This window comes from Lethenteron reissneri, chromosome 29 (assembly GCF_015708825.2).
Source record: "Lethenteron reissneri isolate LAM-NWPU_2019-01 chromosome 29, ASM1570882v1, whole genome shotgun sequence".
Lineage (NCBI taxonomy): Eukaryota > Metazoa > Chordata > Hyperoartia > Petromyzontiformes > Petromyzontidae > Lethenteron > Lethenteron reissneri.
This window is the reverse complement of record NC_083807.1, coordinates 10,106,799-10,125,813: the sequence shown is the minus strand read 5'-3', so window position 1 is coordinate 10,125,813 and position 19,015 is coordinate 10,106,799. Positions and strand designations below refer to the sequence as shown.

At 41.4% G+C, this 19,015-nt stretch overlaps 1 protein-coding gene across 2 annotated transcripts in view; it reads right to left on the bottom strand.

Annotated features, from left to right (window-relative positions):
• Positions 1-1,026: 1,026 nt before the first annotated feature.
• LOC133349230 (stromal membrane-associated protein 1-like) overlaps positions 1,027-19,015 on the bottom strand; it is a 146,045-nt gene continuing 128,056 nt past the window's right edge. For both annotated transcript variants that reach the window (XM_061562553.1, XM_061562554.1), the window contains exons 8-10: positions 9,617-9,746; positions 8,166-8,353; positions 1,027-4,604 (exon numbers count right to left, since the gene is read on the bottom strand). In XM_061562553.1, coding sequence (XP_061418537.1) covers positions 4,455-4,604; positions 8,166-8,353; positions 9,617-9,746 — 468 coding nt within the window. In that variant the 3' untranslated portion in view covers positions 1,027-4,454. The remainder of the gene's footprint in view (positions 4,605-8,165; positions 8,354-9,616; positions 9,747-19,015) is intronic.

Sequence of the window (19,015 nt, the reverse complement as noted above, 5' to 3'; positions counted from 1 at the left end):
TCCAAGGTACGTCAGAAGATGAAACAATGGTAAAAGTGTATTAAATCTCTTACACTCAGAATTGTAAATGGATGAACCGCAGTTAATCGATTGGCAGGTCGCCTCAGCTTGGCCTCATGAAAGGCTCTCTTGAAGGGTTCTTCAAGCCTTCTGGCAAACGTGGCTTGAGTAGGTACTTTCAGGGCTGCGCTTTTATATTTAGTACCACCTCATTTGCATAATTTATCCTATTATTCTGTCCTGTTTCGAGCTTAATTCTCTCCATCAGCCATACATTACCATACACATAGGATTTGCGTGCAATGTGTACATTTTAAATGTTTTTTTTTACACAATTCAATGTGAGCATAAGAATCAATTTTAAGAGACACACTGAAGAATCGTTACACGCCACACATGCAGAGGCTGTACTTGTCATTTCACGTGACCGAGGCATGGAGGAATAGGTCTGTAATTTGAGGAAATGGCCTTGCTGAACGGCTTTTTGATTCCGCTGAGATTTTGCAAAAAACATTGCACCAGGTACTCTACGCACTCAAGGCTGAGTAGGCATAGGGGAGGCCAGAAAAAGTGTTGATACTACTTGCCACTGATGTTAGCCATGCACACATGTACTCACAACAAAGACAATGACCCCCTGAGAAGTCTTAACTGATTTTTTGGGCAAGTGCAGTTCTAGCCACACACACAGTCAAGTACTCACAACAAAGACAAAGACCCCCCGTATAGCCTTAACTGACCTTTGAGGCAAGTGCTGGTTAGCAAGCACCTATGAATGCCGGTACGGTACACGAGGCGGTGGGTGGCCAGCACCACGCCTGGCCACCTTTGTCTCCAGAGCGGCGATGTTTACACACCCCACCAGGTACACATGGGGGAGGCCTAGGACCGGTTCAAATAATCGTCACTGGTGTTGACCGCGAGCAGAAATCGAACTCTGGTCGCTGGGCTCGTACCGCAGCACCCTAACCGCTGCGCCACCGCTCTCCACACGTACACGCACACAAATATGCACAAAGGCATGCGCAGAGCCGAGAGAACACCACACTTTATTTGACACGTTTTTTTTTTTCGGACAATGTTTCACTGATATAATGCACAAGCAGCTGTGATATGCACACACCAACTCACTATTGCAATGCGGCCTACTTTGGGCTGAGTTATACTGATGGAATGGGACATTCTTGCCATGTGCTGAATGATGCTAAGTGCAAATGGCTATGTTTTCCAATCTAACAGGGTCTCAATATTGGACCGTTAACCATTGTATTGATAAAACTGAAGATAATACAATTTCTAACATTTAATAATGGTTGCACATCAGCCTTCCTGAGTATGAGGATTACTTATATAAGTGAATAACGAATCAAACCAAGAATACCACATGGAATATATATCTGAAGCACATGTTACAAGGTCTACAGCCGAATGGCTGTTAAAGGAAGAATGGTCAATATGAAACAAAACATAAATCACAGTATATTCAACGCAAGAGTGTTTATACATGGTGCGTGTCCATAGGGGTTGAGCACTCTTCACATTTGATTCTGGATTAGCACACAGGAGCACACAGGACGTTGGCCGGGGATGCACCACAACAAGACACCTACTTCATGTTTGTTGTTACTCGTGATACCTGTTTGGGGTTCAAATGGGAGAATCCCTCTGAGGAACTCACTTCAGCACAAACTTGCCTTGAAACGTTGGCGTTGTGGCCAACATTGAACGCAGTTACACTGGAATCTTTGCAGTACGTTAGCCACTCGTACATATCTCACCCCTATGGTCCGGTACAGCCGAGACAAATATCATGCAATACTCCCATCTTGATGTTCAAGGAAACAAAGGCTGAATTTTTCACCATTAACAAGACCAATAAGAAACTACGTAAAACACAGATATTACATAGATACACAATGCAGTGCCCTTCTTTAATGTCAGTGCAAACTAGCAACACAAATGCAAATAAAAGGTTTGCAGAAAAATTGTGCTTTCGAAAGCCGAGTAAGTTAATTGAGTTACATGAGTGCAATACGCCAAGAGCAACCTGGGACCACGCACGGAAACGGGCTAAGGTGGGGAGAAAGATGAGGGATACGGGGTAAGAAGACAGAAGGAAAACAATCTTGGGAAGACGGGATGACATTGGAAAGAGGCGAATAAACCAATCTGTTTAACATTTTAGCATGTAAAAGCAATGTTATGTTATCAAGCAAAAGGTGTAAGTGAAAGGCGAGTAACGCTGACAGAATGTTCTGCCTCACTCTACATCTGCATTGCTTGATATTAACAGGAATTGAAGAGGTGCACCGCACTCCCGCCTACCTCAACTCAACTGACCCCATTCCAGTGGGGGAGTGGAAATCGGCTGGGGTGATTATTATTCATCATCGGCTGACAAGCTGAGCACTTCTATGGCCCAAGACGTCGGCAGCGTAGAAACCAGGTTGCAGTGGGAGCACCAAAAACTTGAGAGATAAAAGTGACGATTTCTGGAAATATTAAATATAGGCGACAGATCATGTAGGCCTATATGTACAGCACACAGAGAATAGGTAGCTAATATAATAGTAACACAACAAAAACAGACGTTATAATGACAAACTGGTTTATTCTATCAAGTAATTAAGTGACTGTTTATTGTTCTATTGGCCCTTAACAACGGGAATGCAAATCTATAGACGTAAGCAACCAATGAGCATTGACATTGTACTAACAGCTAGTGTTTTTATCCGTATGCGTTTCTACCCTGTTATAGCTTAGACACATCTACACAAACTGAATTGGCAGTAAAATCAGTAGGTGCTATATATATGCAATACTCCATGTATGCACCAAGACCAAGACGAAATTAGTAGCATTAAGAGACCACTTCAACTTTACACGATGCAGAAAACAAACATAAAATATACATTAGCTTTGATTCAGAGGATGGTAACATGATGGACCTCGTTAAATGCATTCATTCTGGGAGTGTGTTCGCTGACTGGAAGGCTGACCAGAAGCTTTGGTGATACTCTCCCCTTCTGTGGTTCACTCTCAAATTCTGTTTATACTTTTACCCTTGATCATTGCCACACTTGGGTTTTATTTTCAATGATATGCAACGTACGATACATCGTGTTAACCAGAACCTTGAACTGCATTATGCGTAATTCCACAGTAATCTTGTACGACACCGAAAAAACACCACTGTACAATACACCGTAGTAATAATTTAACCGATTGTGATTAAGCGGTGTTTTTTGTTCTGCTACGACACACATTCTGCTTCTATTTAAGCAATGGCACAAAGAAGAATTATGGGTAAAAATGTTCAATCGCAGCAATCCAATAGTTCACGAATACAATTCCAAATAACAGCTTTACGAGTCCGCCATCAGTTTACGGGATTTGCTTTATGCAAACGTTATCGCAAGAGGTTAATGTCAGCTTGGATTCACGTCACCGGTGGACAAAAAAACACACACAAACCCGGTCTGTAGTGTTTGGGAAGGACGTGCAAGCGAAGAGTTGACCATACAGCAACACAACACTACACCTTCCAGTCTGCCCAGCGGGTGGCTCAGTGTTAAGGTATGTATGGCTAAACGTCATCAGTGATGACAGATGGGAGATAGCACCTTGAGCACACAACCCATAAAGCACCAGTTCTCAAACGAAAACAATTAAGCTTTTTAAACACCAATTGACACCTGAACTTACATTGTACAATACGCAAAAAGCTTGAATTTAGGAGAATGGGAGAAAAAGATTTTGAAAAATTCTGATCGTAAGCTCAGACGTGAATAGCAGCTTATGACTGTGCTTATTTTCTCAGTTTATCTTTTCATTGCGTTTCAGTGCAGTGGCAGTAATGTAGCTTGTTTTTATTCTCATCATCACTGCCATCACCATTGTTTAATTGCACAAATTAATAAAATCGGATGTATTTATAGACTTTATTGCAAGTGAGATTCCTTTGAATACATTTTTTTCTTTATTTCAAAGGGATCGTTAGACACTATCTCATGGGGGTAATCCTTGCCTACAAGACCAGCAAAAATTAAGTGTTCTTGCTCATGATATCGTATGCGATCTGACTGACAGCTAACTCCCGACAGAAAATATCACAGGCCTGCATGAATCCAACCATTTAACCTTGTGTAAACGTGCTCGGTGGTGAGGGAAATGACTCTTACACTACTAGCTGCTATCACCAACAATGCAACTATACTTTGGGAAACGGTATCACTTTCAGCTGAACACATTTAATACTTTAGTTTCAAATGTACCCTCCCCGCGCCCCTCCCCCACTTGCTTTTTGCACTCAAGCTTATTTCGTGTTATGGACCGCAGACGTGGCGCTTATTGCATGAACATTTTGTGCTGCACCGCTCAAAGGTGGGCGGGAGAGATAACAGGTAGAGAAGGCGGCTAAGAGTGAGGGGGCAAGGGTAATGGGAAGGCGGCCGTCACTTCCAGAGCTGGGTGCTCAGCGTGCGGCCAGCTGCGGGAGGCGCGGGGCAGCCTGGACCTCCACTGGCACCCGGGGGCCAGGCGAGAACGCCCCCAACCGTGACACCGGCTGGAACGAGGCCTAGCCCACTCATCTGCTCCGTCATCTGCGGGCGGGAGAGAGGGCAGCAGCAGACGTGGGCATTCCGGCGCGCAAGAGCTTCGTTACGATGTCTGAGCAGCGTTTGTGTCGTGTCTGTCTTTTGAGAATAACTTGAAACGTGAAGCTTGTGAGTTTAAGAGGCATCTCTCTCTCGTGTGTGTGCTGGGAGAACAGGGCAGAAGGGATCCGCCCCCCACCCACCCTATCTCTCCACCCACCCCCCACCGCAATTAGCACTTGAATGCAAAATGACAAGAAAAATAGTTTAAGTAAAAGTTGCCATTTCATGCACATTGTTAAAATTGTGATACAATAGAATTGGTTTTTACATGTCATAAAAATACTAAAACACTCAAAAATGTACAAAGCAAACATCCAAATCGCGACACTTCTGAAATGTGTTGAGGGTCGATTGAGAAATTCCTATGAAAATAGTTCATCATTAGATTGTATTCTTTTTCAATCTAAAACATGCATCTACATGTAACTCTCGATTACCCTGTCGGCAGACTGCCGGGTTGTGGATTAATTATGCTTGTAAATATATTTCTATTAGTAGCTGTTCCTCGCTTGTCCAGGACCAATGACTCAGTGGCCACAAGACAACGAACGCCCGCAAGCAAATGTAATTGTTGAATTTTCCTCTTGGTGTAGCAATTGACTGGATGTCACGTATTCTCTGTATCGTTCCAAGTAATAATGATGACCTCATTCTGAATCTTAAACCCCATTCTAAGTAGATAAACAATACTTTTTATATAGCCCAATTTACATTGAGTTGATCAGGAGTTGATTGTGACTTACTTGGTGTTGCACAAACTCTTTATGGGCTATTGGATGTCAAAGGCAGCAGAGGTCCATATCTGGCAATCTTAAGATTTTAATTTACATACTTATGAAATATTAACATAGGCAAAATTAGACCCCCTCGACAATATTTAGGCCAAGATATGCTCCTTAAAAGGTGTGTCTCTATATCACCATATAAGTGCTTTGTAATCAAACTAAATTCTGAGTATTTTGTATATTGACTAATTTTTACCGGATCTTTATGCATAAAGTATAAAAGGATCTAGCAGTTAAAATTACAAATGTTAAATGTATAGAATATTATGACTGATTTGCAATGATTTGCATGCTTGTAATTGAAAAAGCATGAGACCCATGATAAAACATGCATCTTTTGTAGAGAAAATGGGTCACTTTTGAATGGGTTTCTGAAAAGCATGATCTACTAAATGTCATACTCACGACAATAGTTGTAACAAAAAACTGTCATTTGAAGACAATTGCATGAATGCACCAATCTTCATGAGCTGACCTTGGTGATGTAGAGAATTAACAAAAATTACCACATTCCTCCTGGAGTGTCTTTAATAGGTTATTAACTAACTGGAAATGTTTCAAAGGTGTTAATCAACTATGTAATATATATTTTTTAATGATGCACTTTGATTTTATGAAGATCATGTATTTTTTTAATTACACCCCCATATGAAACCAAGCCTACTTTATCAATGCCACATTGATGTTTATTATTCATTAGTGATGAATTTGTGGATTTTAACGGGTATTACTATCCAATTTATGTACATAACTGGCCCTTAATATCCCATGCCACTGAATGAATCATAGCTGGCTGCGCCACAACATTTTACAATTTAGGATTCACATTATCGTTTCATTCCAGATTAGAATAAATGCAGATTAATTCAGATTCGTTGCACTCTAAAGTTTTCCTCACATTGAAGGGTTCATTGAACTCCGATGGTCAAAAAATATCAAATTGGAAGGTACATAGCTTTTATTAATTAAGATAAATAGCAGATGGCAATATTATTTAAAGTTTAGAACAACAACATGCTGTTCATGTAGATTCTCTGAAGAAGAAAAAAGATTGAAATGGCCAACAAGAAGGGATATAAGCTGGTTTCCCTGTGAACATAGTGTCCTGCACCAACGCACGAGAACTTACAGGATAAGAGGGTCAAACAGCATATCTTGGTGAATCTAAAGTTGTGTCTCTTTATGCAAGTAAAGTAATCCATTAGGACTTTCACTAATGTCTAGAAAAGCACACGGGGTTGCTCATCTGATGAAATTGAACATATATAAACTCGTTTCAATAAACTAAAATGAGCATTTAAAAAATATATATTCTATGACGGAGTTGAATAACACCCTTAAACACGTAACAGTTTAATACCATATTAAAGACATTTCGGGTGAAATTTGGTCATTTTCATTCACTCTATATATCACCAATTAAGTCCCACACACAACATGTTCAAGAAGATAGGCACATTTTTTATGTTATCCTCAAAACCATCTGTAATACATTAATTTGGGCAAAGTGACCCATGCTGATAAAATATACTTTTTTAACTTGGGTCCCATGCATTTAAAATTATATGCATGTAAAATAAAATAAATGAACGTTTGTAATTTAAAATTTTAGTCAGTATAACAGCCATCATAATTCTGAATAGATTTCTAATACGATTAGATCAAAATTAGCAGAACATTTCAAGGCTCTAGTTTAAAGAAATGTAATGGATATTTAAAAACCAGTCGAGAGTTATTTTTTGGAATCCACATTTTGAAGTGTCACAGAGAACTGACAATGTGGTTGTGTTTGAAGAAATAAGTAGGGATCTCTTGCTTTTTATTTCAAGAAATTCTGATACGTTCAGGTGTTCCACTTCTGAATTATTGGTCCAGCTGACATGGAATTTTCCTTTTGTATGAATTTTGTTGTGGACAATTTGCATCATACGAGTCATTCCAATGAATAATCCCACCAATTGATGCAGGTGACATAACCGCCGGTTGCTAATCAAGAAACATTTATTCACATTTAACAGTAGCCACTCAAGATTCATACCTTTATTCTTCCAATGGGATATTGTTAATTCAACCTAAAATAATGCTCATTTGTAACGAAAATGCCGATATAGTTATTTTTATACAAAGCCAGCATATGACATTTAACCATGATAACATATCACTTAATTTAACAAAATTAAAATATGAAAAAAACGTTGAGTTACTCAAAGACATTCAAATGTCCGCCACTTAAATGTGTTAAATATCACTAATGTTAATTGTGAAATGCAGGATGAGTGCATGGGAGGTTCATTTGCCTGCCCCGTCCTATAAAAATGATAGGATGCCTTAAACGTATCACATCCAGAGCTCCTACCCTTGCACGCTGGTTTATTTGGCAAGAGGCATTAACTGGGCTACTGAACTGTGGGTGGATCTGACGAGGAATTAACACCAAATGCTTGCCTGGCCACTCTCCGAAGAACAATTTTATTGCAGCACCAATCTTGGGTCCAGATCAGCCCTGCCTATCTTGTGTTCTAATCTCGTCTCAAACAATAGATAACACGCAGTGTTCCAAGGGTGCACGGTGATGCTAATACTGATAAGATGTATTCCGTGTACAAGCACAATTACAGGGGAAGTTTTATATGATGTTGTTAAGAAGAAAAATAAGTATACATATGAAGGGATAAGGGAGGTAGTATGGAGTCACGAACAGTAATGTCACTCTACTCACCTGACCAAGGCCCCATTGCATGGGATTTGGGTTCGGATTTCCCACTGCGCTTGTGCAGCCCGGCGGAGGCACTCCTGGTGGCATCCCCACACCTCCACCCCCAACACCGACACCAGAAATTGCTTGGGCAGAGTACACTCCAGCAGGTCCCGGGAACGCCATGCCTGGCTGGCCGTAACCAAAAACACCTGCAAAAAATAATAATTAAATTGTCACAGATAACAATGCCATAAGCTCCACCCCATTGTTTTTTTTTATGCTGTCCAAATAGGGCGTGTGAGAAGAGTAATTATTTTACGTACGTGCCCCCATGTTCAAGTGAGTTGTGCATGGTTCTTCATTTCTATTGGCAGCCCCTAAACTGGTTGTGGAAAATCCATGATTCTATGCCAAGAACCAATAGCTCCATAGGATAACCACTGTGAAATTTCCCAGAAACATGGTACAATGAATCCTCTCAAATCCTGATATTGGGATATGCCGGAAAGGTTCGTAAAAAAAAATCATTCAAATATCCACTTTTTACTCATTAATATGATGAGAGGCCGCAATGGAAGAAACACAAAAGAACTGTCAATCTCCCTCGGCCTGGGGCTCCATGCGTCATCTGGTCCAACCCATATGAGACTAGGCTCGAAGGAAAGCTGTCTCGGGTGTGGACCAATCAACTTCAAGGACAGTGCACATTATCAGAGTTATGTTCTTTTGTTTGTATTATGACTGCAGGTATTGCGGTCTATGCAAACATGACTCCTTGCAAAAAGGTGTCAGTTTTGTTGCCAGATAGAAGGGTAAAGAACCAATTATCATGTTGTGACTTGCAGAGCGCATGGTAGATGGGTGCAATCAGTAAGTCCGTGACATTGGGCTTGAATTCACTGCGAGATTGATCAAATTTACTTTCAAATGTACCTAATTTATAAGCCTTCCACAATTGAAAAGGTGATGATGGTAAGTGAGTCAGAATAAACTGTAGGAACATGTGCAATGTTTTTACTGTGAATTGTAAATCGTAGTTTAGTGTTTTGGTAATAGTTATTCCATGAAAATTAAATATAATAGTTTAGAATTAATTAAATGTAGCATGTCAATGTTTAAAAAATAATTGTATATTGGACTATCCGAAGCGTCATAAATCCCTTGCCCTTATTTCGTTTGACTACGAGACATTTTCATCATTATCAGCCAACATCAATCAACTGTTGGATCAAGACCTCCGCAGGCCACTGCCACTTTCCACTGCACACCCAACACTAACAGCAGGTATTACCGTACCTCACTTTTTTTCATTCCTCGATAAGTGAAAATCGGAGTTGACCACCGAGTGGAATTTGAACGTATGACCCCCAAACGTGAGTCAAATCCATTATAATCAACCGACTGATTTGTAGGTGGTAAAAATAATTACTTGTAGACACCACCCAGTCATGCATGTGCATTCAACCACTCACCCTGAGAGTTGACAGCAGCTGTGGCGGGCGGGGGGGGCTGGGACGCGTACAGCGACAGGATGGAGTCTTTGCTCAGCTGGCGCTTCACTGCATCGTCGGCACTTGATGCTGGGCTAGCGTCTGCTTCCGCCTGCACACGGAGGGGTATTCGGCGAGCTTCTCATAGAGCCAGTTCTCGCATGGAGTAACGTGCATGAAACTTCAAGGAAAATTATAAAATTGCACTCGTCTGGTGTGGAGTGGATGTTAAGTAATAACTTCAACCTGTGACGCGAACAGTATTCGTTCACTCTCGTAGAGAAAGAACGACTCGGGGACACAGGGAATCACATACGAGCAAGCAGGAAGGCAGCCACGCAATTAGCCGCCACCAACAACTGCCAAAGTTCTGCGGGCCTGTATATATAAAGGTGTTTTCAGCTAATTAATGAGACACTTGCGTGGGGATCTCAGTAATAGGCCATTGTGTACCATGAAAATAAAATCTTTAAATCAATTACAAAAAATATATCTGAAGTCACCAGGATCTCCTTTGTAACAGGTATCATGGATCTCAAAGGGCTCTTATCTGGTTTAATAGTAAAATAATCAGTCAACTCTAATACGAAATACATTACTGTATTCTTGAATTATATTATGGAAATTGGTATTTTTGGTTTTGCTTTCCTTTGTCAATTCACTAAATAGAGACCCTCCCCCACACCATGTTTGTTGTGGAGTTAGTGTGCCCCTACTTCACCAGGCTGGTCAGTATGGGTTGATGTGATGGGGGTGCAGATGGTCAGGGGTGGGGGCGGATGGTAGGGGGTGGGGGCGGATGGTAGGGGGTGGGAGCGGATGGTAGGGGGTGCTCCCAGGATAGGTTCAGATTTCATTCGCCACTGACACCAGGTTCACAGTGGAAGTGCGCTAACCACTGTGCCACCACTCTCCCCACTAGCATGATAGTCATTCATGAATACTAGGCTGTGCAGCACTGTACAAGTGGATCTATTATTTCATTTAACATTATAATTTTTGTGTTACAATAAGATCATCACTATAAGCACATGTACCACTACCATGTTTGTCATCTCCAACCCTGTAACCAGTCCCCCCCCCCCATCAATCTACAATCATCACCATCAACCATACATAAATATTTAAAAATAAACCCCAGCAAAAAAAAACTACTTAACATGCTATGGAGAAAATCACACGAGCAAACGTATAATTATAAACGCCTGAACTCCTCAACCATGAGCTGTTGCTCATTTTGGGTTATGCATATATAATCATGAATATGGAGTTAATGAGCTCTATACATTTGTGTGCATGCGTGTGCTTGCAATCGTTTGGGTGACATGCATCACTGCCTTCTTGGAAAGCTAATCTAAAGAAGCGCTCGGAGAAAATGTGACGATTATCTTTGCACGAAGAACCACACGTGCGTGTGTGTGCGTTGTATCCTTTCACGTGCCAGGAGCATAGTAAGTAGCACACGCCAGCTTTGAATTTTGGGAAAATTTCAATGCAGCGTGCTCCCCCCACCCCCCCTCCAGGGTTTGCGAAGAAAGCATGCGAAGTAAAGAGGTAAATAAATAAACAAGCACCGTACATTTAATTCAATACGTGTTGGCACTGGGTTACATTACCCTCGTGTCTAGTGAAAACCTTAACAACGTCAACTAAGATCTGTACTGCCAAACATATGTACTGTCGTCACAGGACGTCCATGAGCCTAACAGTGCATTGGGCCCTTCCTGCTGAAATAGATACAATCTAAATCTAACTCGGCTTGATAGGAAAACCTGATTGACGCCTTCCCCCTGGTCACCTCAATTTACTTACCCAACGCAGCCGAAACTTAGTACAAGATTGCAGGCAAACAGAGCTTGCAGTGGGCGACCGCTGAAAGCCTCCACCAGGCAGAATACACTTAAACTCGGTTGCTTATGAGTGTCTCCTTCGTGGACGCATGGCGAGTGGTGGTGATGGGCCACGGTTTGGGGAGAATGTAGCGTCTGTTTCAGGGTCGCTGTAGATTGCATCACCATACATACGGCAGCACGAACAGGCGTGCGCGTGTTCGTCTCACAAGTTGCACGCATTTGCTCTGGCAGCAGGGAGTTAAGCTAACCGCACGGCATAGTGAGTAGGGCCGTATATCTATGTCATGGTCACGTAGAGGAGACTTTCCTGGATTTGCTGCTGCACAGCAACTAAAAACGTGCACACTCCCCTCGCAGAGACAATTAAGTGAAAATGTCAATAAGATGTGTGCGACCACCGTTACGTTCTGAACTGACGGTCGTTTTTAATTAACAGCAAACACAATGGAAGTGCGTGTGAGCTTGTGTGCATTACAACTGGGAGATTTTCACAATTTATAGCCTGAAATTACAACTCTATTTTTGGAATCTAATACATTTCTGAGCAGGACTATGTGATTGACATAATTGTAGAATTACGGTTTGGTCCTGGCATGGCATTCTGCATGGAGCCTAAGCAAGAGGGCAGAGACTGTGGGGTCAGGCAAGAGGTCAAGGGCTGTGGGGTCTGGCCATCCAAAGTGGAATTTGCAATGGAAATATAAAGCATCAGCTATTGGATTCAATGTAGCAACCCAGTACTGACCAGAATCGACATTGAAGCGTATTACACAGTCATCTCAGGATGACCACCCAGTCAACCGGCACCATCCTGACTGACCACTAAGAACACTGGGATCAGGGGACTACCACTGGGGTCATCAAGACTACCAGTGGAACTACTCGGACTTACAACTGAGACCAGCTGCTACGACCACTCGGCCGACCTGCCAAGGACAAGCATGCAGAATTGGCCCGATTCCCCCAATAATGCAGAGTGATATTCAATCAGGATGACCTAGGCTAAAAAGGGAACAACCAACTATCTAACTGAGTATATGGGACAGCTACAAGTATATCAAGCCTTCGCTCTAGCTGTTCCATGGATCCCCGGCCGAGAATGGGTATTGGTAAGGACTGCGCCCGGGCCAGCCTACAATAGACAGTCGAGGCCCCATGGGCCAACGCCTTCTTGCCTGAATGCCTTGCTGGAATTGGGGTGGAATCGGGCCAAGTCCACACGCTATGAATACGCAATGCATTTCTACTGCGAATTCTAGCTGCACGATTCAGGCTGAATTTCCATTCTGGCTGGCTGGACGTGGCGAAACTGAGCCAAGCTAAGCTGTACATAGCCGTGGCTTAGCCGAGCTAGATTTGCAAATGTAAGTGATAAAGAATTAATTCATTTTACACATTTTTCATGGCAGAATCCCTGCTAGAATCATATTCAAATTCATGTAGATTTCAAGGTGGGAATCACAATGTCTCCAGTCATTTTATAAGGTTACTGTCGTATGGCAATAATTCAATGCATCGTATACGGTGTATGATAATCACATATTTTGAAAAATATCATGATGAATTCATTATGGAAGCTCGTATATTTTTTCCCAGTAATTGGTTTATTAATTAATTATTTTTTAACTCACGAAAGCACAACAAAGTTAGTGCTTTGCAAAATGTTTTCCAGAGTAATTGATGGGAATGGTGGTTAAATTACCTCATCATATCCACAGTGCAGGTAATTATTTGATTAATTCCAGCATAACTCACAGCTTGTGTGTTGAACGCTCTATAGCTTGTAAAGTTGCAGTAATTTAAATACTCAGGGTAAGCTTTCTTTGAGCGAACTAAAGTAGAAAACCTTTCAATAATCTTTATTTGTACTGGAAGTACAACAGAGCGCAAAAATTAGAACATAAAATTGTGAAATATAATTATTGTTATGAGAAACTGATTTCGTGATCATCGTCGTATTGTGAAAATTAATATCATGCCGTGGAGAACGATGATTGTATTGTGAAAAAACCTAGTGGAATCCTAGGAATTGGATATGATTCCCCAGCCCTAGTACACCTTATGCAGCTAAATTCCTGGCACACCCGGGATAAACAATAAAACCCCATTCAGTAAGTGAAAATTCATCATTCATAAATTAAATACACAGACAGACATGAGAGTGCTTTTGGAATAGGCACGGCAATAAAAAAATATGCACGTGCATTATCCAGGATATGGACTGCATTGCCTTCAGTTCAGGCTAGGAAGTATAACTCCATCGAAAGTTTTGGGCTTTCATTAGCAACTCAGCCCTGTGGGGTTTGGCATAACAGGTACCAAAGATGAATTCAAATGCCAGAATTGCCCGGGCAGACGAGCAATATCATCAAAGCAATTTGGATGCGAGCAGACATCCATCTTTCTTGCTCAAAGCACCGAGATCTGTGTCAAAGACAGATGGCCAATATCTTTTACAATGACGGGGAAAAGTGTGCGGAGCCCACGTGGGATAGGGTCAGGAGCTCAGCAGGGGATTTTGAAATGGAAAGCCTCATCATGCAGTGGAGAACACTGGATCGTGGAAACATCAAACCCGAGTATTGACATGGATTTGAAGCTTTTACACGCGATTAATTACGTTTAAATTTTTAATAATGGGCATTTGTTTTCTATGAACATTAAAGTACAATATTGAACAAAAAGCAGTATTTTATAAATAAGCGTTTTCACTGGCATCCTATTCGACGTAAAAAAGAAACATTAATACACAAGATAATATTTCAAGAGACTGTATAATATTAAGCAAGGAATAAAACACGGAGGGTGCATCTTGAATATTACTTGATACCATGCGAACACGTAAATAAAGGTGAGTTCAAATGTATGGTTATATATAATGTTTGACTCAGTCCCTTCACGATCCAAAGTTTGTTAAGAATCAGAATCCTCACGACCTCTCGGAATAACCCCCCTCAGGGTGAGCACCGAGCACCAGAAAGTTCCCCTCCTCCTTCGTGGTTTTTCTGTCCGCCCCTCTTACCCAGAAACCACTGGGTGCTGCTTTGCACCTGGCTTGTGTGCTTACTTCAATGAAAACAATCGTTACATAATCCTTAACTTTTGATTTAAAGCTTTCGTGACTGCAGGGATTCATATTCTTGGTTCTTTCGGTAAAGTCACGTAGAAGGGAAATAATAAAATAATAAAAATATAAAACAATAAAAATTCTCACGACGTTTCGACTGCAAAACAAACAATCATCATCAGGTGTGAAATGCACAATTTGTTCCTGCTGTGGATTTCACACCGGATGATGATGGCTTGTTTTGCAGTCGAAACGTCGTGAGAATTTTAATTATTTCATATTTTATTCTTTTATTATTTTCCTTCTACGTGACTTTACCGAAAGAACCAAGAATATAATCCTTAACTGTTTTTCTTTTTTTAAAAAGCAACACGGGGGGGGGGGGGGGGGGGCATTACATCACGTTGTGTCACGTACTCGAACAACATGAGCTCAACTGGGTTCTATAATGCAGGTGGTAGAAAGATGGGGAGCAGCAGGCCCGCTGCCACAAAAAAGCCAGGGTGCCACCCGGAGGGGGTAAAGTAAGAATCCTCAACGTTTTAAATATTCCACAGCACAAAGTGCATTTTACCAGGGAGAAAAGCACTCACGTCGTTCTCAATCATTCGCTTTTCATGCCCCAAACAGCAGGTATTCCTTTGCTTCAAAAATGCTCTTGGTTCCTCTACCACCGAAATCACAACTTGATGATCCACTGTCAATTCGTTCTAATTTCACTTGCAATTTATTTTTACATATTTCCTGGTTTGCTTACATATTAGTCAATAGTCATATGATCAACCAACATGTGCTTAATGTTTATGCAGCTAAGTTTTAGAATGTGTGCTATCATCAGCCTGGAGGTAATCTGCCCAAGTCAATTGCAATGCAGAGAATTTAACATTCAGCTTTTGATTTTACATTAATTCATGTTTGCAATATTTTTGATTGCTCATGTGATGGTGTTTTGTTTTTACTTTGCTTTGTTTTGTTGTGATTTTAAAGATTAGACTGTTTATGTCTCTTGAGTCCTCACCAGTTAAACAAATTAAACTTAAGACTTGAATATAATATTTGCTAAATACATATCATCCATAGACTGATAACGTTTGAAGTCAATGGCAGAACATGATGCACAATAATATATGTTTCAATGAGCACTTTGAATAAATATGTATACACCCCAAATGTGTAGTTATTTTTATCTCAATCACCATTTTACGTCTCAAAAACAAAAGTCGTTAAAAACCTACTCGTAAGTATCAATGTTTTAAGGATAAAACAAATTCACAATTGATACCACTTGTCTGCAAGTTAGCCATGCTAATGAACGAAATCCCCCCGATATGATAAAAAAGGGAAGATTTTCAATTTCCGTCATGCCATATTTCAAGGTGGGAATTGTTTTTATTTCCCCACTTATAGCGCCACCTGGAGTGATAACTGTTAATTTACCATCATAAAAAAATAAAGGAGGCATGAACTCCAGGGTTGTGATTCTGAGAAATGTCAAGTCAATTGCCAGAGCACTCAATCTTCCACCTGCAGTTCCTCAACTTTGAATCCCAAGAGCCTCAAACTCCACCCAGCTTTCTTGAGTCTGTCAACCAGATGACGGACGTAATTAAACACACGTAATCACATGGGGGGAGGGAACGGGAGTTTGGGACCAGGTGGTCCCTCGTCCTACGGAGGGGGTGCGGGTAAGGTCAGGATTTTCTGTTCGCGGAGTTTTTGTTCCCCTCCGTTTGCGATGGGCGGATTCTACCGGGCTCGCGTTGTGTTGCAATAAAAACAGAAACACATATACACATGTACCTTACATTTAAGAGATTGGTGGTCAGGGATAGGATTGGTGGTCAGGGATAGGATTGAGGATCTATATGGGATATATAATAATATAAGTCTCAATGAGGCTCAACATTTTTATTTAAAGATGGCCCTGCTTGAGATGCTTTGTCAATTCCTAATTTAGTATTTTAGATTGTAGTAACCACCGGAAGCAAGGCTCATATTGTGATGTAAGATTTTTTTTATATGCAACGAGTGTGTTTCTGAGTTGAGACCCTCAGAAAGTTGTAAATATTTGACAGTTATTCATGGTCACGTTTATTTATCCTCATTATCCATCATTTGGCGACACTGAGTCACAGGTGCAGAGCAGCATGTGTCAATGCAACGACATTACCTAGCCTCATCACACAGGAAGGTGTGATGAGGCAAGGTAAGTCATACAGTGAGGGAAAAAAGTATTTGATCCCCTGCTGATTTTGTCCTTTTGCCCACTGACAAAGAAATGATCAGTCTATAATTTTAATGGTAGGTTTATTTGAACAGTGAGAGACAAAATAACAACAAAATCCAGAAAAACGCATGTCATGAATGTTATAAATTGATTTGCATTTTAATGAGGGAAATAATTATTTGACCTCCTCTCAATCAGAAAGATTTCTGGCTCCCATGTGTCTTTTATACAGGTAACGAGCTGAGATTAGGAGCACACTCTTAAAGGGAGTGCTCCTAATCTCAGCTTGTTACCTGTATAAAAGACTCCTGTTCACAGAAGCAATCAATCAATCAGATTCCAAACTCTCCACCATGGCCAAGACCAAAGAGCTCTCCAAGGATGTCAGGGACAAGATTGTAGACCTACACAAGGCTGGAATGGGTTACAAGACCATCGCCAAGCAGCTTGGTGAGAAGGTGACAACAGTTGGTGCGATTTTATTCGCAAATGGAAGAAACACAAAAGAACTGTCAATCTCCCTCGGCCTGGGGCTCCATGCAAGATCTCACCTCATGGAGTTGCAATGATCATGAGAACGGTGAGGAATCAGCCCAGAACTACACGGGAGGATCTTGTCAATGATCTCAAGGCAGCTGGGACCATAGTCACCAAGAAAACAGTTGGTAACACACTACGCCGTGAAGGACTGAAATCCTGCAGCGCCCGCAAGGTCCCCCTGCTCAAGAAAGCAGATATACATGCCCGTCTGAAGTTTGCCAATGAACATCTGAATGATTCAGAGGACAACTGAGTGAAAGTGTTGTGGTCAGATGAGACCAAAATGGAGCTCTTTGGCATCAACTCAACTCGCCGTGTTTGGAGGAGGAGGAATGCTGCCTATGACCCCAAGAACACCATCCCCACCGTCAAACATGGAGGTGGAAACATTATGCTTTGGGGGTGTTTTTCTGCTAAGGGGACAGGACAACTTCACCGCATAAAATGGACGATGGACGGGGCCATGTACCGTCAAATCTTGGGTGAGAACCTCCTTCCCTCAGCCAAGGCATTGAAAATGGGTCGTGGATGGGTATTCCAGCATGACAATGACCCAAAACACACGGCCAAGGAAACAAAGGAGTGGCTCTAGAAGAAGCACATTAAGGTCCTGAAGTGGCCTAGCCAGTCTCCAGACCTTAATCCCCTAGAAAATCTGTGGAGGGAGCTGAAGGTTCGAGTTGCCAAACGTCAGCCTCGAAACCTTAATGACTTGGAGAAGATCTGCAAAGAGGAGTGGGACAAAATCCCTCCTGAGATGTGTGCAAACCTGGTGGCCAACTACAAGAAATGTCTGACCTCTGTGATTGCCAACTAGGGTTTTGCCACCAAGTACTAAATCATGTTTTGCAGAGGGGTCAAATACTTATTTCCCTCATTAAAATGCAAATCTATTTATAACATTTTTGACATGCGTTTTTCTGGATTTTGTGTTGTTGTTATTCTGTCTCTCACTGTTCAAATAAACCTACCATTAAAATTATAGACTGATAATTTCTTTGTCAGTGGGCAAACGTGCAAAATCAGCAGGGGATCAAATACTTTTTTCCCTCACTGTACGTGTTAAACACACAGGAAGGTGGCACGACTTTCACAGCCCTTGTACATGGCACCCCCCCACCCCCAGCAACCATATGCACAGCACACTCTCTGTAGAAATCCTCATTTCATACATGTTGCGTAACTGTTTTGATAGCTCATACATGGAGAGAACATAATCAGATGTGAAAACATAATCCAAATGTAATTGTCAAGGCAAATCCCACAGACACCATAATGGTCACTTCGCTTAACGGTTTGTAATAGAAAGACAAAGTTTATGTTCTTATTTTATTTTGGGTCATGTGCCCTGAGGCTCAGCTTGAACTTGGTGTCTGATGGGGGTCGAAGTTAAGTTACATGACAAAGAGACCAGCTCCCTAACATCAGAGGTGGATACACTATGGGTGAACATTATCAATGTTTAACGATACATGTCTGCATGTAAGACATCTAGGGCAGCTTAACACAATTGCTGCAATCAGTGCACAGAAGACGGTGAGAAGTTTAGGTGATAGCTACTGCTCCTTATCAACATATAACTTATGAACTCAATACAATGATGGAATTACCCTCTTTGCCACTTCAATGTCTTTACATCCCTGACGACTCTCATCACATTTTCAAAAGTGGCTTAACACGAATACTCAAACGTG